Raw genomic sequence first — 26,912 nt, forward strand, 5'->3', positions numbered from 1 at the left:
CACACGGCCGCGCCGCCACCATCCCTCCGCCCTGCGCGTCACCCCGCGCCGCGCATCCCGCCGAGGGCGGGGCCCGCCACGCCCCGCCGTGCGCTGATTGGGCGGCGAGCACCGGGGAGGGCGTGGCCATCCGGGGCACGCGCATTTAATCCCTGGCGGATTCTATCCGCCGATGGCCGCCGTCTGTGGGGGGCGCCATGACGCGCGCCCCCGGTGCTGCCACGGCCGTTCCGTCCGGCTGCTCCCGGCGCTGCGGGGCACCCTCGCTGCGTCGGCGGCTGTGCGGGACGAGCCACGCGTCGTGCTGGGAGAGCGGCGAGGCAGCTGAGGGCGTCCGCTCCCCGCAGCGCTCGCGAGTTCTTAAGCATGCTTCCCTCCGCGCACGTCCCCCCCGACAGCGCGGTCCTTCGTGGTCCGCTTACCTTCCTACCGCCGCTCGCAGCCCCTCGCCTCCACGGTGCCGCCGGCCCGGAGCCTCCGCGCTGCCGAATTGCCATGAGGCGGCTGCACGGTTGCTAGGAGACCGAGCACTCCGCAATCGCTCCTTATCGCCCAGTGCAAACGCCGCCTGCCTTCCCAGCGCCGGTGACGTTGCGTTCTGGATATCTTTCCTGGGAAAATGCGGTTAAGTATGTTGACGAACTGCGGATTTAGGTGGTTGGCGTTGCAGTGTGACCAAGGAAGCGTTTGACAGGTAGCAGGAAGTTAATGGGGTTCTGTAGATAGGGATTATAGTGCTGCAAAGAGTGCGGGTGCAGCTCCCGTCAGTGGGGTTCAGCTCGAACTGCGGCTTTGCCCTCCTGCAGGTCGTTGTGTGCTCGCTCTCTGAAACCGTCTGGCCCCAGCTGTGCCCTTCCCTCGGCTCTTCTCCTAATGAGTCACTGGCACGGCTGCACGAGATGAGGCTTCTGTGTTGGCTGCAGAAGTTCCTATCATAGTTCCAGTCCTGCCTCATTCTGCTCCTTGCTGTGTCCTCGAAACGATGACCAGAAGTGAACAGGATTTCCCTGAGCAGTTCCATCACAGTAGGCGCAAAGTTGAGGCGAGCACACTTGATGGGAGAGTTTGAGTGTTGGGCATTAATAAATACAGCTGTAAACTACGAGGGCTGCTCTGAAAGTACTGGTTCCTATTATGTTGGCCCATGACATAAGAGGTGAATGTCAGTCTGGCAGTGGAATTGAACCTTCCCACCAATGTTCCACTACGTTTTGTTGCCATGCAACAGGTGGCAGCAAAGGGGCAGAATATCTAAAGTGGAAGCGCACATGAAGCAAAGGCATGGAATTCAATTCCTCCATGTGATAAAAGTGCTGCCCACCAGTATTGACTGATGTTTGCTGAACGTTTGTGGAGCCCTGAGGATGGATGTGAGCACAGTGAGGTGGTTGGTGCTGCATTCCAGCAGTGGTGAGGGCAATGTGAAAGATAAACCATGTTCAGGACCGCCATGAAGGTGGCTGTGATCGCAGCATGCAGGCTCATGTTTATCACTGCCAAAAATACACAGCTGATGGCTGTGACTCTGTTGAAAAATAGTGCTTTGTAGCTGAGAAGTTGCGCTATCAGTGCAATTGTGCTCTGTGTATCTGTTGTAGTTTGCATAGAAATAAACAAGAGGTGTTATTTTTGGACTGGCCTACATATAACAAAGGCAATGGAATTGGCAAAGGCAGCAGATGAGGTAGAGGTGTCTTTGTCTCCTTGTTTCCTCCTTTTTTTTTTTTTTTTTTTTTTCTTTTTTACTACTTCAGATTCTGATTGCAGTTCTGTCCACCCATGTCCATGGTGTGCCTTAACATTTTGAAATAGGTAAAGTTTTCAAAATGTCTCATATTACAGGTATTAAATATCACGGAGTTGAATGCGAGACTGCATCTTGCTTGGCAAACCCGAAAGTCTGGTTTGCATCGTGGGAGTGCTACTGCCAGGGATCATGGCCTATGTGTATCACGTATGTATGCATGAACTGCTACACTTTTTCACACTGATTTGTTTACTGAGTTCTCTTATTCCTAAGCTGGTTTGAAAGGAGAATTTCAAAGAACAAAGGTGGAATGAGCTGTAATTTAACAAAGGTCAGATATGGACTGACTATTAATATTGCTGTGCACAGCGTTTGCTTCAACAAATGGCAGGGCGTTGGCCACTGCATAACAGCTATTTAACACTACATGCAGAGATTTGCATATCACACACAGAAGCAGTCTTATTGCTCTCAGATATTGGTGAGTTACGGAACACAAAGGGATCTGTTTCTTCAAAGGAGATACCTTGCATGTGCAGCGGCAGCAAACACCTCTACAAACCTTCTGTTGAGCTACATAGCAGCGTGATGCTTGGTGGCTGTGTGAGGGAAAAGCCATTCCCTCCCTCTGGGAGGGAAAGGGGAGCACACCTGGTGCTTAACCACCATCCCTTTCTTATATGTGTGCTGCTGCTTTGTCCTCTGCTCCTGATAAAACCCGCAGTGATGGGGAACATATTGGTACCATGGGAATATCTCAGTGTTATTAGATTCACACAACTTCCTTTCTTGCACGCTGGGATAAACGTGGCTGAGAATGAATGAGAGGGAAAATGATGTGAAGTAATTTGATTTACAAGGAGATTAGCTACTTCATGGCATTATGCAAGAAATGAGGAAAGGGTGAGGACTTTCCCTATCTAGGTAAACACAGGATCATTTCCTGCAAGCTTCCAAAAGATGACAGGGCAAAGGCAGGTTAAGAGGCCCTCTGTCACTTTGCACATCTCTGGGTAGTTTTCAGGAGCTCCCTGGCTGGGCATCTTCACTACAGAGCCCTTTGGGGAGTGCTTAAGAGTAAGTATCTGTCCGAACAGATACACATCAGCTGCGTAAATCTGCATCTCTCTGTGCAGCAGTCTGAGAATACAGGTGTCTGTGCAGGTTGTTCCAAAAGTAATGTCTCTTTTTTATTTCCATGGAAGCTGCAACAGATAAAGAGTGCAGTAACATTATCTGATAGAGCAACTTCTCCGCTATTAAAACAAGCAAACAAAACCTCCAAAACACTGCTTTTTTTCTGTGTAGTTACTACCATTACCTACGTGTTTTTGCCAGTGACGAAAAAGAGCCTACATGTCACCTTCAACCTCATGTTGGCTCAATAGGTCCTGGCAAACTTGCATGTGGTGTTCTTTCTTTCCCTGTGTGAGCATTCGTGGGACCCACCTGGTACAAACTTTGGGATATTCCAATGTGGCCACCTCCATTTCCAATGTGTTGAAGCCAATATTCAGCTCTGTACGTAGCTCCCTGGTTAAAATCCATTGATTCACATGGACTATCTGATTGAGATGCTCTTAGTTTTGTGGTGTGACTGCAAGGCTGTCTGGAACATGGCTTGTCTTTCATATTGATGTCTCCACTGCTGAAATGCACCACCCACCACCTCACTGTGCCAAAATCCACTGTTTGCTCTCCATAAACATTCAGCAAACATCAATGAATATCAATGGGAGATATTTTATCCACGTGTGAGAATTCAGTTCCACCCCTTTGCTTCATACACACTTCCACGTTAGACACCATTTTGTCAGACTGCCCTTCTGCTGCCAACAAAATGTGAAGGAATATTAGTGAGAAGGTTCAACTTCTATGTCATATCACCAACATCCATCTCTGAGGTCATGGGCCAGCATTATAAAGTAGGAGAATTGCTTTAGGAGCAGCCTTGTAGTTAAGAGGAATTAGTTAAGACAGAAATGTTGGAGACAAAATGTTGTGATTCAATAAGTCAATGACTGAATACATATTTAGTTAGATATCTAAGGCAGAACTCTGATTTCTTTCTGCAACCTACTTTCTTCATATTAATGTCTGGCAAGGAACCAGCTTTAATAGGCCAAATTTTACATAGTTTTTTTTTCCTGATGATTTGTTCAATTATAAATGGTTCTATCTTGAATTAATTTATGCTAGTATTTTTATGAATCATCATCAAAGACCATGGAAACATATACGGATGAGTAATTTCCATATTTTTTATCTGCAAGCTACTTTTTTTTTTGTTCTCCATTCATTTTTGGTTAAAGAGATGACCATATTAAATATTATGTTTTATTTGCTTAATATTATTTATAGAATAAATCCTATTGTCTTTCAGACTCAGTGAGATCATTCTTCTCTACAGAACTTACTATTCACTCTTTGTGAGCATGTGAACCCACAAATTGTAGTTGCAGGCAAGCTGGACTAGCTGAAGTACATGTATAATTTATGCCTATGCTAAATCTGAGAGTGAAACAAAGGCCTTCAGGAAAGCAAACAGTTTCAATTTATCACCATGACCTCCACCTGCTTGACTTGGGAAATCACACACTTATTTGGTGTTAGGTCCACGTAATCCATATGGTGCATCTACAGACTTGTAAAACTAATTTACTGTCATGTATTTGAGAACAGTGGATTATAAAACAATAAAGAAAGGGGTTATCTGTGCTTAAGTTTATTACTCCGTTCTTCTTTTGCCCAAAGAAACACCTGGTGGCTTTAAGTCTGACCTCCTGCTATGATAAGGAACTTCATTTGCTGTATTTCTTGCACAAACAATGGAATTGCCATGCAGTAATACACCTCACTGATCTGTAAAGTTAGAAATACTGTCTGCCTTTAAACAGTGTATGATCTTTGCATTGCTACCCATGCTAATTAGATGTGCTTTAAACAAATAATTAACTTAAAACAATCCACAGTGTTCAGCGTGTGCCAAAAATTTGAATGATGCACTTCGAGTGGCAGACTTGAAGAATAATTTCTGCATCTTGCTGATATTTTAAAGGACATTTTAAAGAACGTGCGGGAAAGGCAATTTGCTCATTACAAAAATTAAAGAATGTTAAATATCTTTATATTTTGATTGTAAATGTCAGACAAGTTGCAATATGCTTCCATCCTGAATGTTCTACAAGAAAAGCATTTCCCACGATGTTTCCGTCCTGCTTAGGCACCCAAAGCCCACTTCAGAATGCCTTGGGCTACACCTACATGAGTCAGAGCTAGGAGCTGTAACTACTTTATGACTTTTTTTTTCAGTCAAAATAAGCCAATGCAGCCTGCCAGAATGATGTTTACTTATCACTAAACTGAGAAAATGGTGTTCACCTTCAGTACCATGGTATGTGATGGGAAGGCATGCAGGAGCACTGAAAGGTTATGAAGTCTGCTAGGATTCCCTTGGGTGGATGGAATGAAACAGTCTCATCCATGGTGCTCTATAGAGGTAGCTCTTGGCAGGTATTATTCTGTAACCCACGCCCAGAGATTTTCTCAAGGAACGCTACTCGGTATGGACATAAATCACACTGACAGGTGTGCTAATAATTAGTTAGGCTGCCATAACAAAATGTACTTTCTGGCCCTGCTGTGTTTGTTGAAATGGCCTTGATAAACCAACTTTGGCACTTAAAAAAAATGCATCTCTTTTTATTCTTGTTACTGATATATTTCTGTACAGATAAGTAAATTCCCATTTATTCTACATCTACGTGCAAGTTAATAGGTAGCCAGTGCGAATACATTCTCTGCCAAATCCTACAGAAATGATACATCAAAGGTCCCAACCAAAAGAGGTGAATTTTAGAATGGCTTGAAGAGTAGCCAACACTTGTGGGTACATTCTTTTGTTTGCCTGTCTCATAGCCGTTCCTGGTGAAAGCAAAAAGGTTCCGTGGGTGGCTGCCAGAGATCCAAGCATCAGTATCGTATATTTGTGCTAGGGTGAGAGCTGACAGAAGATTTTAGTTCATTCACATTTCCTTATTTTTCCTTAGAAAACAGAATAACACAGAAAGCTTAATAAAAATGTTGGAATTAATATTGGAAATCAAGCTTTTGCATTAGTAGAAATGCATTATTATCTGAAATATCTGTGATGAGAAATGAGGTACAAATTAGCATGCAGAACAAAGTTCCCTACTTTCCAACCATTAATTGTTCAGTTCTTTACTCCTTTTGAACTGATACTGCATTTTGAGTGCCTTTAGAAAAAGTTTTCTTCTCTTTTGATTTTTTGGTCTCTTGTTGGTTGTTTTCTCTTTTAAATAGGAAGAATTGTCTTTCCTTCATGTTCTCTTTTCTTAACATGTAAAGAAACATTTTTACAAAGTCTGTTGTTAAGAGTTCCTAGCTATGGAAGAACAGGGAGGAGAGACATACTGTGTTACTATTTGTATAACACCAGTAACAAAAATTACCTCTGTGTAGCATTCAGAACTAATTCCTAGGGGAAAAAAAAAAAGCAGAGTAAATAGCTATAATAAAGAAAGAAAGCAACCATTAGAAGGGTTTGCTACTATTTAACAGATTAGAAAGAAGGCACCACATACTGACTAAGCAGTAAGCTGTATTTCAGCATGCACATATGTGAGAAAACTGGAAACAAATGATTTTTGCTGTTATATTTTCATTTAAAGAAAATATTTGGCTTAGTGTGAGCATTACTGCAGTTATTTATTTTCTACACTGCATTTTCTACAGTGCATTTGCCAGTCTATTTCTTTCACTGAGGACCTTTGCTGTATTTGTTCCTCACCTCTATTTCTGGTAGCTGCAATACTAAAAGCAAGACGATTTCTCATCTTGAGGCAATAGCACTATCTAGTGATGGGAAACTGCAGTTGCATCCTTATGTTTTAGACTGGCTCAGTGTCTCAGCCCTTTATAAACCAAATGATGATTTTACCTTCTCTAAAAAAAGGCACTATTCACTAATTGTCATTCTTCCCCCTCTGATCTTAATTCTATTTAGGAACATGAAATACAATGCTTTACAAGACTAAACTTGCACCACTGATGTGTGTGAAAATGACTTTGTTAGAACCAAGTCAAGTAATTCCAAATCAAAAATACATTCCAACGAGTTTTAAGACTGTTATATATGGTCAAACACAGGTTTTGCTGTTACAAAATTACACCAGCTAGCCATGGCTCCTACAGTGGAATTTAGTTGTATTCTAGATGAATAGGATCTTGTTTGTAATAAAACATCTACCGAATTGGGCAAAATGTCACAATGGGTGCTGCACGGCGAAAAAATGAACTGAAGATTGCAATTTGCTGTTAATCCTGCTACACTGACTGCAGCTGTTAAAGCCTAGTTCAGCTGACATCTGATCTTTTGTACTGTATGAAAAAGAACCAGGATTTAAACTAGCTCTACCAGCACGACTAAAAACTCAAGAGAATTATTCTGCTTTATACAATTAGCATCAGAAAACTAATTTTTCTGTCTTGTTTTGCAAGTTGTTAAAAAAGCATTTGTAACAGTTCTTTGGATTGGGGGTTTCGTCCCCTGCCCCCAGGGATAAGAGCACAAATTGGCATTAACCAAGGCCATTATTCAGTTAAAGTCAGCAACGTTTCATTCTTCTGCGGTCTTGGGCCTTCTCACAAAAGACCTGTTGGTAAAGACCGGTTGGTAAGCCATATGCCAGCCTGCAATCTGCACTGTATGGCCGGCAGCTCTTTCAACAACCTTTTCTCATTTGCGCCAAGAAACGCAAGGGATAATGGAAGACCTTGGAGCATTAGAAAAGATGCTGCAGCAGTGTAAAATGCTTGGTCTTTTGTGCAGGCAGTAACAAATCACCTTTCTTTGTGTCTTCTCTGGCTGCTGCACTAGACATGCCTTCCTAGTACATTACTGAAGATCTGAATGCCCAGCTCTAGAAAAGATATTCTTTTAACACGTCAGTGCTCTCTTAACTCTGAGGTCAGAACAAGTTTTATTTGTTTTGAAGCTTAACATAATTTAGCAGAAAGAAAAGAAAAAGGATTAAATGAGAGAGACTATAGCAAAAGGAACTCCCAGTGGAAGAGACAACCACTTTTTGTATCGAGAGAGAGAAGATTTTGTCTGGAGGACAGACAGATAGTCTGCATATCCTTTACATACCTCCAAAGGATGAAAAGAGAACACAAAGGAATGAAAGAAAAATAGATATATTCAAAATTATAGGAGCAAACAGCACAGTTCTGGGGTGGTAAGTTCTTTAGAAGCTGCAAGCACAAAGCTCTCAGACATGGGGTACAATTCCAGCAGGTAAAAGACCGAGTAATACAAATTTGAGCCTCTCTTACTTCAAGTTACAGATCTGCAAACAGCTTTTGATTCTGACAGCTTCTGTTTTCTGTTTTCGCTTGTTTGTTTGTTTGTTTGTTTTCCCATTCAGATCTAAGTGTTAAAGCATGTCGTTGCCTGAGAATTTCAAAACTTTTTCCTATTTAGCACATCATGTTACTGTTCTCCTGGGGAAGGAAAACCAAACTAGGAAAAGGGCTTTGCTCCCTGCATACACATCCCTGACATATAATCATGCATTTGAAATGTGAGAGGTATTCTCAGACCTGGCACTTCAGATATCACCTAGTAAAAGTGCATGTATCTAACTGCACATTTTTGTATTTGTAAAAACAGGCAGAGTATGAGACATGTTATCTATGCCAACCCATGCAGTTGTGAAGGAATTGATCTCCAGCTTCCACTGAGTCCAGCCCATCAGGTAATTTCTTCCAGTGTGTAATAGGTTGGTGAGGCTGTCGTGGGGTAAGGATGTTTCTATTGGCTCCATCAGCAGAAACAGCCTTTTGTTTCCAAGCTCAGTTCCTGTCCCAGAATGTATATTAGGCTGCTGCCAGGAAGAGCATTTGCTGCTTGCCACTTGGTTCTCCCTGCCCCCAGGATGGCATCTTGTTCTTGTTACAGTATGCATTCAGGAACAGGAGAGGTCTGTAGAACACAGAGTTTAACACAGAAGTAATTTGTGGATGCTCACAAACAAGTCATAGTAGCATATCCCACTCAGGTGAGCCTATGATGATGTCTGGTGATGTGTTGTTGCAGCAAATATGTGAAAGGAAAATTTCAAGCTGGAATATAGAGGATTCTTGGAGATCTGTGCCCAGCTTACATCATGAATATCCATTCCCTGAGAGTAGAAAAAAAGATTACTCAAGGCATCTAGAAACAGCCTATTCTCATGACTCCATTACTACACCAGTTAGGATTAGAGATGACGTTGCAATTCATGTTGTGTAAGGCTAAATGAAGGGCAGTGGGCCCATGCTAAAAATGGATACTGGATACAAAGGAAGTCATAAAGGTACTTCAATCCGGGTACACCAAGGACTGGAACACACCTGACTAACCACACTTCTGTTTTAACAGTCAGTTTACTGTAGCCTTATTAGAGCTCAACGATTCAGGTGATCAATGATTCAGATATAACTAACCAACCAGCATCCATGATTCAGGCCCATTTCTAAGGGGATTGATCACAAGTTGATATCTGCAAAGATCCGCCGTTAAACACCAGTCAAGCATCAGAATAAGAACAAATATAGGTCTGAGTCTGCTTGCTAGGAGTTTACAAAGAAGGCTGTGATCTTGGCATATAGAAATGGGAAAGCTGGAATACTGCTGAAAGTTGCTTCAGGGAAGTCATCAAGAAGACAAAGCTTTGGAGAAACTATTGCCCATTAGCAGTGTCTGCAGGGCACTGAAAGATGGCTGAGAAGAGCAAAGCTGCTTTTCTTCTCAACATTTAATGTAAAAGGACTGCATTTAATGTAAAAGGGCTGTAAAGAGCGACTTGACAGTAGTAGAGAAAAGGCTAGAAAAGGACAGAGACATATCAGTTATCACCTGTGCTATTGCAGTTAGTGACTGGTGAAATTGCGAACATCTGAAAATATATTATGTCTGGTATTCCTCCCATTAGTCCTACATTTAACAACATAGACTTCATTAAAATGGAGGATGAAACAAGCAAGACACATTCAGATGTGGCCATTTGCTCCAATTTTTAAGAAGGGTAATAAAAGGTAGGATAAATAAGTGGCTGTTACCCAGTGTGCCCCAGGGGCACAGACATTAAGGAGGAATTGGGCAGCCTGGCTGACTGCTTGTCCAATATTTCTTCCTGCAGTTTGCTTCTCACCTCCCCGCTCTGGCTTTTTATGACAATATTCTCATTTTTCCAAATACTTTTGTATTCACTATTATAAAACACTGTATGAGACCCCATTATGAACCAGGAATTACCCATAAAATACAGGCTCTTCCAGAGATCTTTTCTTTGCAGGTAGAAAAGAAGGAAAAGAGGTAGTGAAAAGCTATTAACAAAAGACCCTGACAAAAAAAGCAAACAACAGCAACAAAAACCACACAAACAACAACCCTACATTAATGCAGTGTTTACCTGTTATTGTACATTTTCAAAATGTAGTTTCTAACATTTAGATCTCTGGAATAAAAAAAAGAAAGAAAGAAAGAAAAACCAACAACAACAAACCAACAGGAGGCTGCATGAGGTGCTCCCCAGCAGAACCAGTGCTCTCGTGCTGTGGGCAGTGACTGATGTGCCAAAGCTCACACTTTCACTGTGCTCGCCCACGCTGTGCAAAGCTGCTGAGAACTGTCCATCTGGCACCTGCACAGCTGCCCAAAGCTGCACCTCTCCCAGGTCCAATCTTTCGCGTCAGTAGGTGTAAGCAAGGCTGTGCTGAGCAGCAGCTTCCTACCTCTATTCATGATCAGCATGGGAGGCACTTCTCATGCATACAGTACTACAGCATGCTTACTAAAATCTGAAAAAGTAACTTTGTAAAGAGTTCTTCATGATCTGAAGAACTTTATGCACAGTACTGAAGTTTCAAACCAAGTCAGCTAAAGCAAATGATGAAGTGGCATTGCAAGTGACTACTAACAGCTTTCTTGAAGTATGTGTGGAGAATAAAGGTTTATATTTAGCGCTTCTCTTTCTAGTTTTCTCAGCAGAATTTATTCACTTCAGCATTTTCTAAGGGAAAAAGGCAAAACTGCCCATTAATGAAGTTCACACAGGCTTCAAAATCCCTTTACCAATAGCATATGTAAGTTTCCCAAGGCAAGCTCCTCAGTAAATGCAGTACTGTGCAGCCTTGTAAATGCTCTCTTTTCCAAACAAAGTAACACAGCTCTAAGAATCATCATTATGGTTGGAAAAGACCTCTAAGATCACCTAGTCCACCCACCAACCCATGCCCACCAACCATATCCCTCAGTGCCACATCTTAACATTGCTTGAGCACCTCCAGGGATGGGGATGCCATCCTCCCTGGTTAGCCTGTGCCAGTGCCTCACCACTCTTTCTGAGATTTTTTTTCCTCATACTCGGCCCGAACCTCCCCTGCCACAACATGAAGACATTCCCTCTCATCCTACCGCTGTTACTTGGGAGGCTGACTCCCACCTCGCCACAACCTCCTTTCAGGCAAGTTGTAGAGGGTGATGAGGTCTCCCCTAAGCCTCCTTTTCTCCAGACTGAACAACCCAAGCTCCCTCAGCCGCTCCCCATTAGATTTGTGCTCCAGACCCCTCACAGCTCCACTGCCCTTCCCTGCACACACTCCAGGACCTGCACGTCTTTCTTGCAGCGAGGGGCCCCAAACCGAACACAACAACGCAGCCCCGTGGATGAGTTCTGATGGCTACAGATCACCCTTACAAATCACCCCGTGAACCTGAGGAGTCCCACATCGCCTAGAAGTTCGCGTTTTTCCTTAAAACACCCCGATAGGGCCGGCGCGCTCCAAACCCCCGGCCCCAAGGGGCAGCCCTCCTCCATCGGGGCTGCCGCAACGAGCCAGCCTCGGCCTGCCCGCGCCAGGGGCGGGCTCCGTATGATGAAACCTGCCCGCAGCTTTCAGCAGGCGGCGGGGGAGGAGCTCGGCTACCGCTCGCCGCCTGGCAGCGGACACGGCCGCGGCCGCTTCTTTCTCTGCTCGGCGCATCGTGGACGGCGGCGCTCCCTGCAGGCGGCCGGCACGGGTAGGAGCTCGGGCGGGCGCGGGAGCCGGCGGGCTGCAGGGCCGCCCCGCCGCACCTTCCGGGCCATCGCCAGCCGCCGTTCCTCGGCCGCGCGGGGGCTGCATGAGGCCGCCGAGGAAGGGGCGGCCAAGGCCCGCTACAGGGGGGGGAACCCGAGGTCCTGGTGTGCTGTGAGGTCGGCAGTGATCGCCTGCGGCGGGCTGAGGGGCGGGCTGTCGCGTGTTTCTCGCCGTTTGGAAGAGCAGAAGACCCTGGGGGGAGGGGCAGCCCGATGCACGGCATGGGGGAGGTACCGCTTATTTCCCTGCTGCTGCTGCCTGCTCCACCTGCTCTGGTCCGGCCGGTGGGTTGGAGGTGATGGGCGAGCCTTCTGAAGGCGCGTGGTGGGGCCGAACGCCCATCTCTGCCCTGCTGCTTACAGCAGCGCTCCTGGCAGGGTTCGGCCGTCCTATGGCTTCCCCGTGCCTTCCCAGCGACCGACACCCCGTTCCCTGCATGGCCTCAGCGCCCTGCCTGGACACCGGCAGCGGGGCTGGGGAGGGATGCTCGCCCCTAGGAAGGGCTGGCTCTGCACGGTACTTCTGGCAGAGAGTATGGAAAAATTGATTTCCCATATAGCGTAACTGACCAAACAGCCCGTCCGTACCTAAATACAAGGAGAAGTGCTGGGATTAGCTCTGTTCCTAGCTGTGAAGCTGCCCTTGTGCCTTGGTACCTTTGGTGGCAGAAGAACAGCTCTCATGTGAAAGAACAGAAAGCATCTGTTGGTGTGATGTTACTTCAACAGATCTTACCTGATACCCAGCTTGGTGCTGTATGAAAAACAACCCGAGGATAAGTTTAAACTGAATTTCATGAGCTGGACAAAGGCTGCTTATCATATCCGCATGCTGTGTTTTACCTTGTGTTGATAAGGTCTGCTGCTCTCTTCATTAGCTCTTTTTATGGTCCAGCAATTGATACCCTACTTTTTTGATTTATCAACATGTGGTATCCACAATTTCCAGTTGTCATGTCCTGCATATAGGTCAGGTAGGTGATTGGACTTTGTGCTCTATAACGTTTCCTTCAGCCTAGGTGATTCTGTGTTCTGACTGAATGTGTTTTCCATTTCTAGGTAACTCAGCAGCTTCACAATGTGTGGCATCTGGGCCTTGTTTGGAAGCGATGAATGCCTTTCTGTGCAGTGTCTGAGTGCCATGAAGATAGCTCATAGAGGTCCTGATGCATTTCGTTTTGAGAATGTCAATGGATTCACCAACTGCTGTTTTGGTTTCCACCGCCTTGCGGTTGTTGACCAGCTGTATGGCATGCAGCCGATCCGGGTGAAGAAGTTCCCTTATCTGTGGCTGTGTTACAATGGAGAAATCTACAATTTTAAACAGGTAAGGGTATGGTTCGAATATGCTGAGCTCAAATATCATCGAGTCAGTGGGGCTCCACACAAGTCTGCCCAAAACCATATCCTGTGCCTGAGAGCATTGTCCATATGGTCTGTATACTGCTGCTGAACTTTGTGTGCCAGTGCTGAGATGTGTTGCTTGTAAAGGCAAGTGATTCAGATAATCCAAAATTAGACTATAAAGCAGCTTACAGTTTTTGACTGATTCTGAATCATGCTGCAACTAAATGCTTAAAATGGATCAGAAATATATGAATAATCTGAAGTGTCTTGTATTTCTAACACATAGAAGTTTTGAAGTCAAGCTACTGTCAGGGATGTCATTGGGAATTTGGCTAAATAGGAAGGGGACTAACATTTCATCTATTAAGTATCTGGCTTTTTGAAAGGTAGGATGTACATACACCAGGGCAAAGTGTATCTAAAGGGTATTGCATCAGCAGACTAATATTAATTTTGTTTTGCACTGAGGTTTTTTTCTGTTGCTGTAAGGACTAAGAATCACTCACAGTTCATGTCACTGAAACCTAAGGGGAATGTAATTATGTAAAACTTGACGTTCTGTCAGCAGGAACTTGTTTGGTTGTTTTCCCTACCTTAGTTAAGGGCCTTCTTTTTTTATAAAGAATCCCTTTTTTTTTTTTCCTTTTTTTTCCTTTTTGTTTCTTACCTATGAAAGAACCATTGGTGAAGCAGCCATCTTATTTAGGGCAATGCCTTAGTTATTTTAATAATTAATCAATTTGAGCCAAATCTTTGTCTCATGAACAGCAATTAAAATCAAAGAACTTAAGTTAAAATGCAAAAACATTGATTATGTGGGGCTTCTTTACTTTCAGGTGTTTTACTGAAACCCCCACCATCCCCCATCTTCCCCCAGGTGTCCAGAAGTTGTTGAAAGGCCTCTAGAAGCAGCACCGGAAGAACATTAACTATGCTTGATCTTAATGCAGCTGTCTTCTGTTTCTGGTCCTATTTTGAGTGGAATTTTCAGAACCAGTGGCTGCCTCCTTCTGCCTTTTCTCTTTGGAAGATGTGCTTCTTAAAGCCAGGGTTGTGTGTTTGCAATTTTATTTCTCCTAACAGAAGTGCTTCCCTGAAAATAGGCCATAATGCACATTGCTTGAGTTTGCAGAATTAATCTGTGTTGGCTCTGAGATGATCCTGGATAATATTTTGAGTACATAAGTGTAATTTCCTTCTTTGATGGAAATGTTTGTGAAACTTTGTGCTCTATTTTACAAAACAAAAACCTTTGTTTTCTTTAGTAAATTTTCTTCTTTTTTTTTTTTTTTTTTTTTTTTCAGTTGTTAATCAGTATTTGCAACTGTTCATTTGTGTGTTTCTTTTCTTAGTTGCAGAAGCAGTTTGGATTTGAGTATCAAACGCTGGTGGATGGTGAGGTTATCCTTCATCTTTACAACAGAGGAGGGATAGAACAAACAGCATCCATGCTGGATGGTGTATTTGCTTTCATCCTTCTGGACACAGCAAACAGAAAAGTGTTTCTTGCAAGAGACACCTATGGAGTCAGACCACTGTTTAAGGTGCTGACTGATGATGGATTTTTGGGTGTCTGTTCTGAGGCAAAAGGTAAAACAGTTGTATTGAGCATCTAGTATTAAGTATTGTTATTGGAGGCACGCTTTTTTAGTCTCTTCTAAGTATGAAGAGAAAGTGAACTATTAGTTCAGTAATAAAGAAGTAATGTTTAGTAATATGAAATCTGTGCCTCATTTAAAACAAACAAACAAAAAAAACCAACACCAGACGCTAACTCTTGAAAATGTTTAATTGTCCTTAAAATCCCTAAAATAACTTTGATTTTATAGTTCTTTGTGTTCTAAAACAGTATTAGTATTGAGCCCAAGGTATTTCAGTTACCCAGAGTTGAATGTAGTCTGAAGAGCTAAGCTAGATTTATGCTTCACTAAATGATATTAGAATTTATTCCTGCAATTCAGTGGGAAATAATGCCACTGGAATTTACAATCTGTAAAAGCCAAGAATTTTAAAACCCCACTGAAATTTTCTGTAGCTTTGGATAATTTTTTAATGGATGCTAATGTTATATGATGAGGTTTTTTTTTCCTTTGTTACGAACACTTTCAGTATTATTTATCTATTTCTTTGTGAGTAACTCTCTCTAGTGTCAACACTTGCATAAACAAATCTAAAGTTGAGTGAGGTATACCTTAGAAAATCCAGGTTGAACTATCTCTCTATTTTATTTTGTTTTCCTCCTGTTTCATTTATAGGACTTATCAACTTAAAGCATTCAACATCCTTATTTCCTAAAGTGGAACCATTTCTTCCGGGTCATTATGAAGTGCTGGATTTGAAGCCCTCTGGCAAGGTTGCGTCAGTGGAAGTAGTAAAGTTTCATAGCTATAAAGATGAGCCACTCCATGCTGCTTGTGATACAGTGGAAAATCTGCCTTCAGGTAGTACAGCAAAGCGTTTCCTATTAATTCTGATGAAAAAGTGGGAATAAAATCATAATCTTTGGTTATGAAATTATGCTTTTCTTTTGGTTTTGTCTTCTTTCTCCTGGTCAGGCTTTGATCTTGAAACAGTGAAGAGCAACATCCGTGTTCTGTTTGAAAATGCTGTTAGAAAGCGTTTGATGGCTCACAGAAGGATTGGTTGTCTTTTGTCAGGTAAATAGCACAAATTGCAAATTGCAATGATTCTGTCTGCTCTCACTTCTCAGCCATCATCGACCAGTTAGAAGAAAAAATACTGACTGTGCTGCTGTGATGTGCCTGAAGTGATCTGAATCTTCCATTTGCTTTCTTAGTTAAGAGACCTTAATGGTCTGTAATGAAGTTTTCTAGTTTACAGATATGTTGAAAGTTGTATGCTTGTTAAGTTTACTCTAGGCTGGGATGTTGTCTTGTTGAAGAAATAACCATTTTCAACTAAGAAGAGAAAAAGGTGGTTTTATTGCAAAATCACCAAATATACTCTGAAACATAAAAAAGAGGACTGTTTCAGATAGCAAATGGGACTGAAATCCTTACATGTCATATTCTTTGACTTAGCCTACATCACAAACTGCCCTTTGTTTACCAAATTGCAAGGGAACTTCTGGACCAAAATTATTTAGTACACTCTTTTTCAGGTGAGGTAGTAGCTTGTGGTACAAGAAGTTGTTCTCTGACACAATGATGTGGTAGTTCAGTCTTGCAGAGGTAAGGCTTTGTAGCCATGGGACTCACATCTTATTCACTGTGTTTTTGTAGCACTTTGTACTTCTGGGTAGAGTTCTGGTAACACTGTTTATTCATGCGCTGAACATAGGCAGTTACACTCATTTTTCACCTATCCTAGCAAGTGTGCATCTGAATGAGAGAGAACTGACCAGGAGATTCTGTTGAAGCATTTCTTTACTGTGACATGATAAAAAGAAGGAGGGAGGGAAATGAAACATGGAGGCATGCAGAGCTGGAATATCTCAGCCTCAGTAAATATCTGAAATTTGTTTTTGAAATGGACTTTTCAATTTAGAGGACAGTTGACTCCTCAGGTCCACATGTACACTGCATATCAGTGGTAAAACTCAAGTCCTGTACTGATAAGTTACCAGAGTATCTCCTTGCTTCACAATTTTGAGTATACCTGGAGCATCACAGAGTTGCTTGCTCTTCCAATCACAAAGGGATTGGAACTCAGCTTCACTGTGGAAACAGTGATTCCCTGATTTTCAGTCTCAAACACTCGGTTTGATTTCTGTGTTTTCTGTCTTTCCTCTCACTTTGCATGTAATTCATGTAATTTCCATAGGGAAATTTTTGTCAGGAAAGGGTTCCCACAGAGGACAATCAGAGTGGGAATGTTTGCTAGTGCACTCAGCTGAAAAACTAGGTACAAAGTGTAGGAAACAAGCAGAAGAACATATTGTTCTCTGCTAGAACTGCAAAGTATGGGACTGTGCTTTGCTCAGTATAGCAAATAAAAGGGAGAGCGACAAGTAGAAGTAGACAAGGAGCAGTAGAACTAACTACTCAGAGTAAAATAGAAGAGCCTTAGGATGTCTCTTGGTATTTTGTTGTTTGTTTGTTTTTCAAACTGTTCAAATGCATCCATACTCTTCTAATGGAAAAAGTAAGGGGAAGAAAAGAAAGAATGCTGCTAGTGAGCCTTTTCACTCTGAAATAGTTTCAAAAATGAATTTCACTCAAAATGTTAAGCATGCTTTTGAAAAAATGATCAGGGAGATGTGGAATTCTTACACTGACCATTCTGTTGTAGGTCAAACAAAATGTTTTTGCTTTGTTTTGGTTTATTCAAACAGCACCTCAAATTTTTTTTTTTTCCTTAGTTTTTTTAGTAAAGTAACGTATGTAGAAGATGATGGAGAGCAATTTTGAAATGAAGAGTAGAGCCTAGTGTAGCTGGGTTGAGAAGGGGCATCTCGAGTGGTACAATGTTAAGCAGAGGTAAATGTGCAGTTTTACAGATGTGCTTTAGATTCACTTTGCTTAAAAATGAAACCTGCATGTGAAATTCTGCTATCTAGACTTAATGCCCTTAGAGGGAAATAAAAAACAGTCAGTCAGTCATCTAACAAAATAATTTGGCACTTTGTTGTTTGTTTTGTTTTTAAAAGGAGGCTTAGATTCCAGCTTGGTTGCAGCTGTTCTTCTGAAACTGATGAAAGAAATGAACATAAAATATCCACTACAAACCTTTGCAATTGGGATGGAAAACAGTCCTGATTTACTGGCTGCCAGAAAGGTATAATAAATATTGTTTCCAGGTCGTTCTGAGTTGTTGAGTATTAGAGACTGCATATTAATTGTGCTAACTTCATGGTACAGTATTGATTTTGGTACTGATTAAAATTTGAAGATGTAAATCAGTTTGCTGTGAATCATTTAGTACAACATTTGATGTTTAATTAATTGCTACAAAAAGAGGATTTGAGCCATAACTATTTTCCCTTCATTTTTTTGGGAAGACTTTTGTGATGGACTATTACTTCATTGTTACTAAAGGAAACAGTACCTCAGGATGGTCTCAGTCTCTTAAAACCTCTGAGTTTTATGGTCAGTCACCATGTTATTGTTCCTCTGCTAATGGCATTTATATGCAAGCTAAGTACTTCAAGTTCATTGTCAGCATCTTGAATTAAGAGCCTTGTACAAATGGTTGGGTATCTGAGGTTCCCTTTGGGTATCCAGCTGTCGTAACTTCTGAGCTGTCTTTTTTCTTCTGAGTAAATTCCAGTGTATTTAAATCCTCTGCAGATTCTGTTAGGCTTTGGGCAAGTAGATGTGGATGTTCTGCAGTCAGAATTGAGCACAGTGCAGTTGGGAGGAGTGTTCCCTTTGACAGAGCACCACTGCAAGTAGGAGTGGCTGCTACAGCATTGTGTTTTCTTGTCCTTAAGTCCTGTAATTCTCACTGCTTATAGCAAAAGGGAGCTGATGCTTTCAGAGGGTGTGTTTAAAAATGTTTTAATACATTGTGACTTCTTACCAACAGGTGGCAGCTCATATAGGCAGTGAACATCATGAAGTAATATTTAATTCTGAAGAGGGAATTCAGGCAGTAGAGGAGGTTATCTTTTCTTTGGAAACCTACGATATAACAACAGTAAGAGCTTCAATTGGTAAGATTTTTAATAGCAATACTCACTTTGTATTGCTTTAATAACATTTTATGCAAAACTGTTTTCATCATTAACTGCTGTAGAGTTTGGGAACAGAAACTCCCGAGTTCTTGCCCCCAGCTCTCAAATGTGACGTTGGATTGAGGCCAAACTGGTGATTAGTTTCAAAGTCACTGACTATAAGATATTGTCAAAAGCTATTCCTGAAACTTTGTGATGAAAAAGGAACGCGATATAAAAAACAAATATTTGATCTATGGGTCTAGGTTTTCCATTCTGATAAGTATGAACCTTAGAAGAAGAGGGAAAACGTGCAGGTTATGTGAGGCATAACCTGTATTTGAGGAATAGTGTTTGAGGCATTGAATGTTACCATAGAGAAACAGTTATGGTTACCACGTTTCTTGCATAATCTTAATACTAAAGTGAAGTATTTCTTATCACCCTCTAGTAATACATATACACTGAAGTCAGGTAGACTTCTCCTAATGTATGCTTGATTCTGAGAAATGGCAGAAGTCACCAGCAGGTCCTTAAAAAATGGTTACCAACATGATAAGAATGAAAAACCCTAATCTAGTGTGGCCTTCTGCCTAATGCGAGCTATGGCATTTTACCCAGTTACACTTACATCAGCCTATAGCTTTGTAAACAAGTTAATAAGCCAAAAAGATAAAACAGGTTTGAAAACTTAGGTCCTTGAATGGAACTTTACATGAGGCTAGGATTTTGCAGTGTGAAATACTGAAAATGTTTGTTTAAAAAATAAAGCCAACTTTTCATCTGCTATCCTTATTTTGTGATTATTTCCTGTTAAGAAATATAGTAAAATAGGTCCTTTTCATAGAATCACTCAGGTTGGAAAAAACCTTCAAGATCATAGAGTCCAGCCACAATCTACCCACACTAGCCTAACTCTAACAACCCTCTGCTAAATCATATTCCTGAGCACCACATCCAAATGGATCTTAAACACATCCAGGGATGGTGACTCAACCACCTCCCTGGGGAGCCCATTCCAGTGCTTTACAACCCTTTCTGTAAAGAAGTGTTTCCTGGTATCCAACCTAAACTTCCCCTGGCACAACTTCAGGCCATTTCCCCTCGTCCTGTTTAATACTTCTGTTATGAAAGCATACTACTTGGAAAGATTTAATGGAGGAAGGATATAACTCTGATAAATAAATACTTATTTAAAAAAAAAAAAAAAAAAAAAAAAAAAAAAAGATTTAAGTCCAGAAGGTTTTTTCAGGACTCTGCTGAGATTAAACATGCTTCATTTTTAATTGAGTTAGAAGAACTTCTGTGTTTGTTCCCATGAGAATCTTCCAGCATTCCCAGGGTGACTAACACATACATCTTGCATATTTTGAGTGCAAACTATAAGTACACATTTTAGATGTATCTGCAGCATTTGGTTTGTGTGGCTGGTGATGGTTGGCTTTAAACAACAACAAGGTGTAGTGTTAGTGCACTGCAGTTCTCTGCTACAGAAGAAATTATTGTAGGCAAGAAACTTCTAAGATACTAAATTAAAACTGTACCAACTGTGTATAACATATATAGCTGTATTTTAATAACTTTATACTTCTTTTAAGGTATGTATCTTGTCTCCAAATATATACGCAAGAAAACAGACAGTGTGGTCATTTTTTCGGGAGAAGGATCAGATGAGTTGACTCAAGGATATATATATTTCCATAAGGTACGTATATTTCCAGCAGGCCCTTGGACTTCTTAAACAGAAGTTCTCCCCTTAAACAGAAGATCTCTACTGAGATCTCAAGGTGTGAAGTTTGAGAATTGTCACAGCTGTATACTTGTTGAGACTAACGCCTGAGGGGGCATAAAATCCAAGGGACTCGTGGAAAAGTGACTTTTTCAAACTCAGTCTCTTACTTCTTGTGTGTATTCTTTGCTAGTTCTGAGATCGTGTGAATCCTACTTAAGCTCTTGAAAATGAATATGGTTAAAATTAAGAGTTCTGTATGCTTCCAGTTTATGATGATGTATTTGCAAAGGCATGCATTGGTCTTACACCTTGTACTTGAGGAGAGATTGCTTATTTCTATAAATAGGTATCTGGGAATCTTAGTGTGCAAGTTGACACGTTTTTGTCAGCTGTCGCTTGCACACACAAATGTAGGACAGTGAGTAATGGTTCCCTTACTGCAGCTGTATTAGATCTGCATGCTACATACACGTCTGGTTACAGGCACCATCTCCTGAGGAGGCTGCAGAAGAGAGCGAGAGGCTTCTGAAGGAGCTCTACCTGTTTGATGTACTTCGTGCAGACAGAACTACTGCAGCACATGGGTAAGGTGTGGTCTCTTGGATGCTGAATACACCTGATAGAAGAGCTTAACAAGATAATAAAAGTTCCTTTGCCATTGAGAAGACTGAATTACTTGTTCACTTGTTGCTGGTTGAACTTCTGAATGGTTTAGAATATTGTGACACATGATAACTTCATTATTGTCTGGATCTAAACTACTCTGAGAAGAACATCAGTCTTAAGAGCAGTAGTAACAAACTGAATGCAGTCTGTACTCTGCTTGAACTCTGTATCTAGCATAGAATCTCCATTTGCCTTTGAAGTTGGGAAACTTAATGTCTCTTGAGGGAAAACACTGAGAGCAGTTTTTCCTACCCAAGACACAGTCACTGTAATTTTATTTGTTGCCTCCGTTACTCTAATTTTATTTATTGCTTTCAAGTGTCCTTAAAAGCCATGTCATCTGTAAGAGAGTATGAGCAGAAAGACTTTGTATCTGTATATTTGCTACTGACATAGCCTGCATATGCTACAGGAGAAGTAGGCAACAGCTGCATGGTGTCTGTACAGGCTCTCTTTCAGTGTTTTCTGAAAATACAAACAAATGTGGATTTCAGAAATCTTTGCTTGATTCTGTGACGTCTTTACAAATACTGATGCAAATCCCAGTCAGCAGCTTGCAGGTTCTTGGTAGTTCTCTGGAAGCAAACAGATTTTTCAATGTATTTTTGTTTATGTGAAACAACAGATGTTGCAAATCCTGCAGGATTGTAGTTTGTAAATGCATTGTACCAGAAGCTGTCCGGCAGATGGCATCATAAGTCATCTGAAATCTGTAGTTAATCCACTCAGACAATAAACTTAACTCTCTAAATTGATGAATTAAATGGAGTTAGTCATGAATTAGTCATGAGTTAGACATGAATACAAGTGAAATTTCTCCCAAGTAAAAGCAGAAAATCTTGTGCTGATGTGAAAGACAAGGACAGTTTAACTGTTAAGGATTTTGTAAGTGTCTCGTGTGTTGGATTAATTCAGTATCTCTTCTGTTTTTCTCCCCAATTAGTCTTGAGCTAAGAGTCCCATTTTTGGATCATCGCTTTACTTCTTACTATTTATCTCTACCAGCAGAACTGCGAATCCCAAAGGTGTGTAAAACTAGGGTTGAACCCAAATGCAGACCTAACGAATTAACAGCTATGTGTTCTAAGCATGATTGAATTGCTGAATTCCATGTGACCAAATATGATTTTAAATATTTTGCTGGAATATTGGGCTACTGGGTGCTCTTTTCTGGCCAGATCTTTTGAAAGGAAATATTTCTTAGTCAAGTATTTAAATCTTTGTACTGCAGTTCCTGAAACTCATGGCATTGTTCGTTCTGCAAACAGAATGGAATCGAAAAATACCTTTTAAGACAGTCCTTTGAAGATTCCAACTTGCTTCCCAAAGAAATACTCTGGAGACCCAAAGAAGCTTTCAGTGATGGTATAGCATCAGTAAAGAAATCCTGGTTTTCTATTCTTCAGGACTATATTGATCAACAGGTATAGTACCACAGTATTTGGGGTTTTTCTCTTTCACATTTAGTTACATTGAGATATTACTGCCAGAGAGGAAACAGATCATATTCTTAGTTGGGAGAATAAATCTAGATGTGATAGTAACTTGAGTTTCATGGTGGAGGAGCAAGAAAAGTTTTAATCAGTAGCCTTCCAAGTTCACAGAATTGTAGAGTGGCCTGGGTTGGAAGGGACCTTAAAAATTAGCTTGTTCCAACCCTACTGCTGTGGGCAGGGTCGCTTCCCACTAGGTCAGGCTGCCCAGGGCCCCATCCAGCTTGGCCTTAAATGCCTTCAGAGATGGGGCTGGGATGGGAGTTGCTTAAAGACATTTGAAGTCATAGGTACAAAGAAATGCTAGAGTCTGGCAGAAATGACTGTAAGGAAATGAGCATCATTTAAGTATCTGGATTGCAAATTAGGTTCTGTGTTGGCAAACACAATTTCTGGGCTATAAGTAAAGCAGCTGCTTCAGTTGAAAACACTTGCATGAACTTACTCTGTGGTGGAGTAACAGTATAATTACTCTAATATCCTTTCTTCATTTCATTTGGTTTTTTTTGTAGTTATGCCCACCTGAGCCCTTTTGCTTTTTAATGCCTCTCTTTGCACCAGTGACCACTGAAGACTTGCAGCATTCTGACTTCAGACAAAGGGTAGTCTCTGGTGCACAGAGGTAGTTAATCACTGAGAATAACTCCAGAGCTCTGTTACACAGAAATATGTGTAGTTGGGCTTATGGATGGGCACTTGTCTGTCTCACTACCAACTGTGTGTGTGTCCTTCTCTACTTTATCCACAGGGAAGAAAGCAGTTCTTAGTGTTGTGCTGCCTCTACTGAGCCTGTACTGGTGTAGTAGAGGCAATTTTATTTCATGGCTGTGGGGAATTACACAGCATGTTGAGGGGAAGCTGCTTTAGAAATTGTCAACTGGTGCAAGTTTTCTTCCTTCCTTTCTTAGCCACGTCAGCAGCTAAAAGTGTCTTCTGCCTCTGTATCCCAGATCTTCTGATGATAGGAGCCCAGTTTTACAAGCAGAGTGAACAGCTCATTATGAACAGAAAAGAATAGGATGCCATTTACATGGAGGAAGTCTGCTTCATGTTGTGCAAGTTGATTTACAGCAAAGAGAAGGATAAGAAAAAAGGGTTTTCTTGAGCATAATAACAAAAGGATATTATATATAATCTCATGTAACGCAGAGAGAAACATTAACAGTGCTGGACATTTGGTTATGTATCCATAAAGATGGAAAGGAGCCTGTGACAAAAATTCACCTGTGAGAAACCTCTGCCTGCCTTTAGAATAGGTTTAAAGGTTTTTTTAAAAAACTTATAGGCCACTTGTGGTGAATTCTCATGTCTGACTTTGAGCAAATCAGCTTGCATAAATTAGAAAGCAGCCTAATGTGAGTTCTACTGTTTCTACAGGTTGATGACCTTCTGCTGGAAAAGGCAGCAGAGAAATATCCTTTCAATCCTCCTAGAACAAAAGAAAGTTACTACTACCGTCAGATCTTTGAGAAGCACTACCCAGGGCGAAGCAGCTGGCTGCCCCACTACTGGATGCCAAGATGGGTTAAAGCAACTGATCCTTCTGCTCGCACACTGAAACATTACAAGTCAGCTGCTCAAGAGTAGCTGTTGATAGAATCAATCCTAAATACAAGTGCTGCAAGCAATTTGCATGCGCTCTCCTTTTAAAAGAAAAAATAAATATGCAAATCTAAAGCTTAAGTGGTCTTTGAGATAGATTTTGAAAATGCTATTGAAAGTAAGAGCTTTCTGTAGTTATTCTATTACAAAATTCATCCTTCTGTACCAAAATTTTGAAATTAATGGGAAAATACTTTTTGGAAAACTTTGGTTCCTTATGTGATGGTCTCAAATGTATTGATTTGCCTCGTAGTCATCTAACATATTTTATTGTGAACTCTGCATTGAGGACTCAAGGCAAAGTGACGCAAACTGTTGTTGGTCCTGTGAGAATAAGGCAAGTTCACCTGAGCTGTTCAGAGATCTGTATGCCTCAGTGTGGGGTTTGGATATATTACTCTGTTCTGAATGTCTTTCAAGTAATTCATGAGAACCTTGGTATAGTTTTGAAAAGAATACGTATCTATGCAGAGGTGCTTACTAGAGTTGATAATGGTGGTGGTGCTGGATCATACTTAAATGAAACTAATGGGAATCTTGTTAGCGTAAAGCCACAAGTTGTCCCTTTTGAATCTTTTAAATATACCACCTGTCTGAGGTTAGCTGTGACTATTATTGAAGAGAAGCTGAGTTACGTCTTTGTTTCTAACTCAGGGGCTTCAATTTTTAAATGTATTTATTATTCTTGAAAATAGAGCGTTAACGGGGTGATTTGTGTCAGTCTGATGGAAGTTACTATGACTATTTTACTATGACTAAATATTTTAAGCATTTTTTCACTTACTGTGAGATGGAAAGGTAGCCTGTTGCCGCTCAGCTGCGTGTCATCGACTGTGTGGTGAGCCAGCCCTCAGCCATAGGTCGTCAGACAAAGCACCTTTGAAGACAATGGGATTAGGGACCTTGCTTAAGAAAATGGAAAAAGGAAAAGAAAAGAAAAGAAGAAAGACTTCATAAAGCATAAGAATTTTTAATGCTCTACCAAAAAAAAAAATTTTTTTTTTTTTTTTTACTCAGGACAAGTTTTTAATAATTATGTAGGAACAGGGGCTTTTTTAAAGGTAACTTGAAACAAAAGTATGAGCACTGCAGACTGACTTGACTATCATTGTGCTAGACAGTAGTCTAGTTTAACGTCCCTTTTGACAGGGAAACCGAAGCCATAAGCACTTCTGGTATTAAAAAAAAAAAATTTCATAAGGTGATTGATTGTCCATTACTTTTTTCACCCCTCCTAATCCATTGAATCTCTTTGAATTTCTGAATTTGCCTCTTTGATCCAGAAATCTCTCAGTACTGTGGAGCTCAGGAACTGTCCAGCTTTACTAGAAGTGGCCTTGCACATACTTGTTATCAACATGCCATGAGTAAGATAATACGTTCCTGCAGACCTATTTACATAAGGGTCATATGTTTGCCTTGGATTTTTTTTTTTTTTTTTTTTTTTTTTTTAAGCACTAAAGTGTATTTTGACTTGGGCAAGGAGTATAGAGTGTATTGATTGGCTTCTGCTGTGCAAAGATAAGATCTATTACTGTGAACTTTCCAAGGCTCAGCTGGTATGAAAAGGCCTGCAGTAAAAAAATAGGTGCAGCACATGTTCTCTCATCACTCTAATGCACATTCTGCTGCAATGTTGTTCACTTGTGAGATAAGGAAGAGCAACAAGCAGGTGGTAGGCTGTAGGAGGGATAAGTAGTCTTGTGGAAGAGTCAGATATTTAAGAAAAACTACCATAATTCTTTTTAATTCACAGTGCATTGGGCATTTACTTAGAGAGGCAAGATCCTATACTGGTGATCCTAATTATTATAACTATTTTCTGGAGTCCTGAGGAGGAAGGCCTTGTTTATGTGCCTTGTTCTCATTAAGGGCATATATGGTAGGGGTCTCAGGAGTAAAAACCTATTAATTCATTCCCCATATATAGGCATGAATTCTACAGCCTTTATGACTTTTGTGAAGCCGTGTACTTTTTGGGTTTTTTTGTTTTTGTTTCTTTCGGTTTTTTTTCTGATTTAAGGCAACAGCCACATGTGGTTGGCCAGCTGGCTGAAGATGGACTTGGACTTGTAGCTTGGAGAGTGGGATGGAGATCCAGCATGCAACACCCTTCTTAGTGGTTTTCATAGATTCACAGAATGGCCTGGGTTGAAAAGGACTTCAAAGATCATCGAGTTTCAACCCCCTGCTATGTGCAGTGTCACCAACCACCAGACCAGGCTGCTCAGAGCCACATCCAGGCCTTGAATGCCTTCAGGAATGGGGCATCCACAACCTCCTTGGGCGATCTGTTCCAGTGCCTCACCTCCCTCTGAGTGAAAATTCCTCCTAATATCTAACCCAAACCTCCCCTGTCTCAGTTAAAACCATTCCCCCTCGTCCTATCACTATCCACCCTCATGAACAGCCGTTCTCCTCCTGTTTCTGTGCTCCCTTCTAGTATTGGAAGGCCACAAGGAGGTCTCCCCGGAGCTTTCGCTTCTCCAAAAAGTTTTACTTTTTGTCTTTCTGCGTTCACCTCCTTTTCTTTCCCCATTTAATTTGGGGAAAAAAATAATCAGGA

At 41.3% G+C, this 26,912-nt stretch overlaps 1 protein-coding gene across 4 annotated transcripts; it reads left to right on the top strand.

Annotated features, from left to right (window-relative positions):
* The first annotated feature begins 1,762 nt into the window (after positions 1 to 1,762).
* On the top strand, positions 1,763 to 25,432 carry ASNS (asparagine synthetase (glutamine-hydrolyzing)). Of its 4 annotated transcripts, none has more exons than XM_042888664.1 (13): positions 11,755 to 11,834; positions 12,771 to 12,866; positions 12,952 to 13,219; positions 14,592 to 14,829; positions 15,495 to 15,680; positions 15,795 to 15,896; positions 17,849 to 17,976; positions 18,727 to 18,853; positions 20,452 to 20,558; positions 21,069 to 21,169; positions 22,195 to 22,276; positions 22,520 to 22,675; positions 24,122 to 25,432. In XM_042888664.1, exons 3-13 carry the CDS (start codon positions 12,971 to 12,973, stop codon positions 24,329 to 24,331), a joined length of 1,686 nt encoding a protein of 561 aa, XP_042744598.1. In that variant the 5' UTR covers positions 11,755 to 11,834; positions 12,771 to 12,866; positions 12,952 to 12,970; the 3' UTR covers positions 24,332 to 25,432. The 4 variants fall into 4 exon arrangements, with proteins under 4 accessions (XP_042744601.1, XP_042744598.1, XP_042744599.1 ...); XM_042888666.1 differs by having other exon boundaries at positions 11,809 to 11,834; positions 12,842 to 12,866; XM_042888667.1 differs by lacking the exons at positions 11,755 to 11,834; positions 12,771 to 12,866 and adding an exon at positions 1,763 to 1,954.
* Positions 25,433 to 26,912: the final 1,480 nt, after the last annotated feature.

Source organism: Lagopus leucura, unplaced genomic scaffold (genome assembly GCF_019238085.1).
Source record: "Lagopus leucura isolate 7727_CA_CO unplaced genomic scaffold, USGS_WTPT01 Super-Scaffold_100157, whole genome shotgun sequence".
Classification (NCBI taxonomy): domain Eukaryota; kingdom Metazoa; phylum Chordata; class Aves; order Galliformes; family Phasianidae; genus Lagopus; species Lagopus leucura.

Coding starts and splice junctions, on each gene's coding strand:
- ASNS (XM_042888667.1), top strand. CDS start 12,971: ATGTGTGGCATCTGGGCCTTGTTTGGAAGCGATGAATGCCTTTCTGTG. Junction 15,897..17,848: donor GATTGGTTGTCTTTTGTCAG/GTAAATAGCACA, acceptor TGTTTTTAAAAG/GAGGCTTAGATTCCAGCTTG. Junction 22,676..24,121: donor AGGACTATATTGATCAACAG/GTATAGTACCAC, acceptor CTGTTTCTACAG/GTTGATGACCTTCTGCTGGA.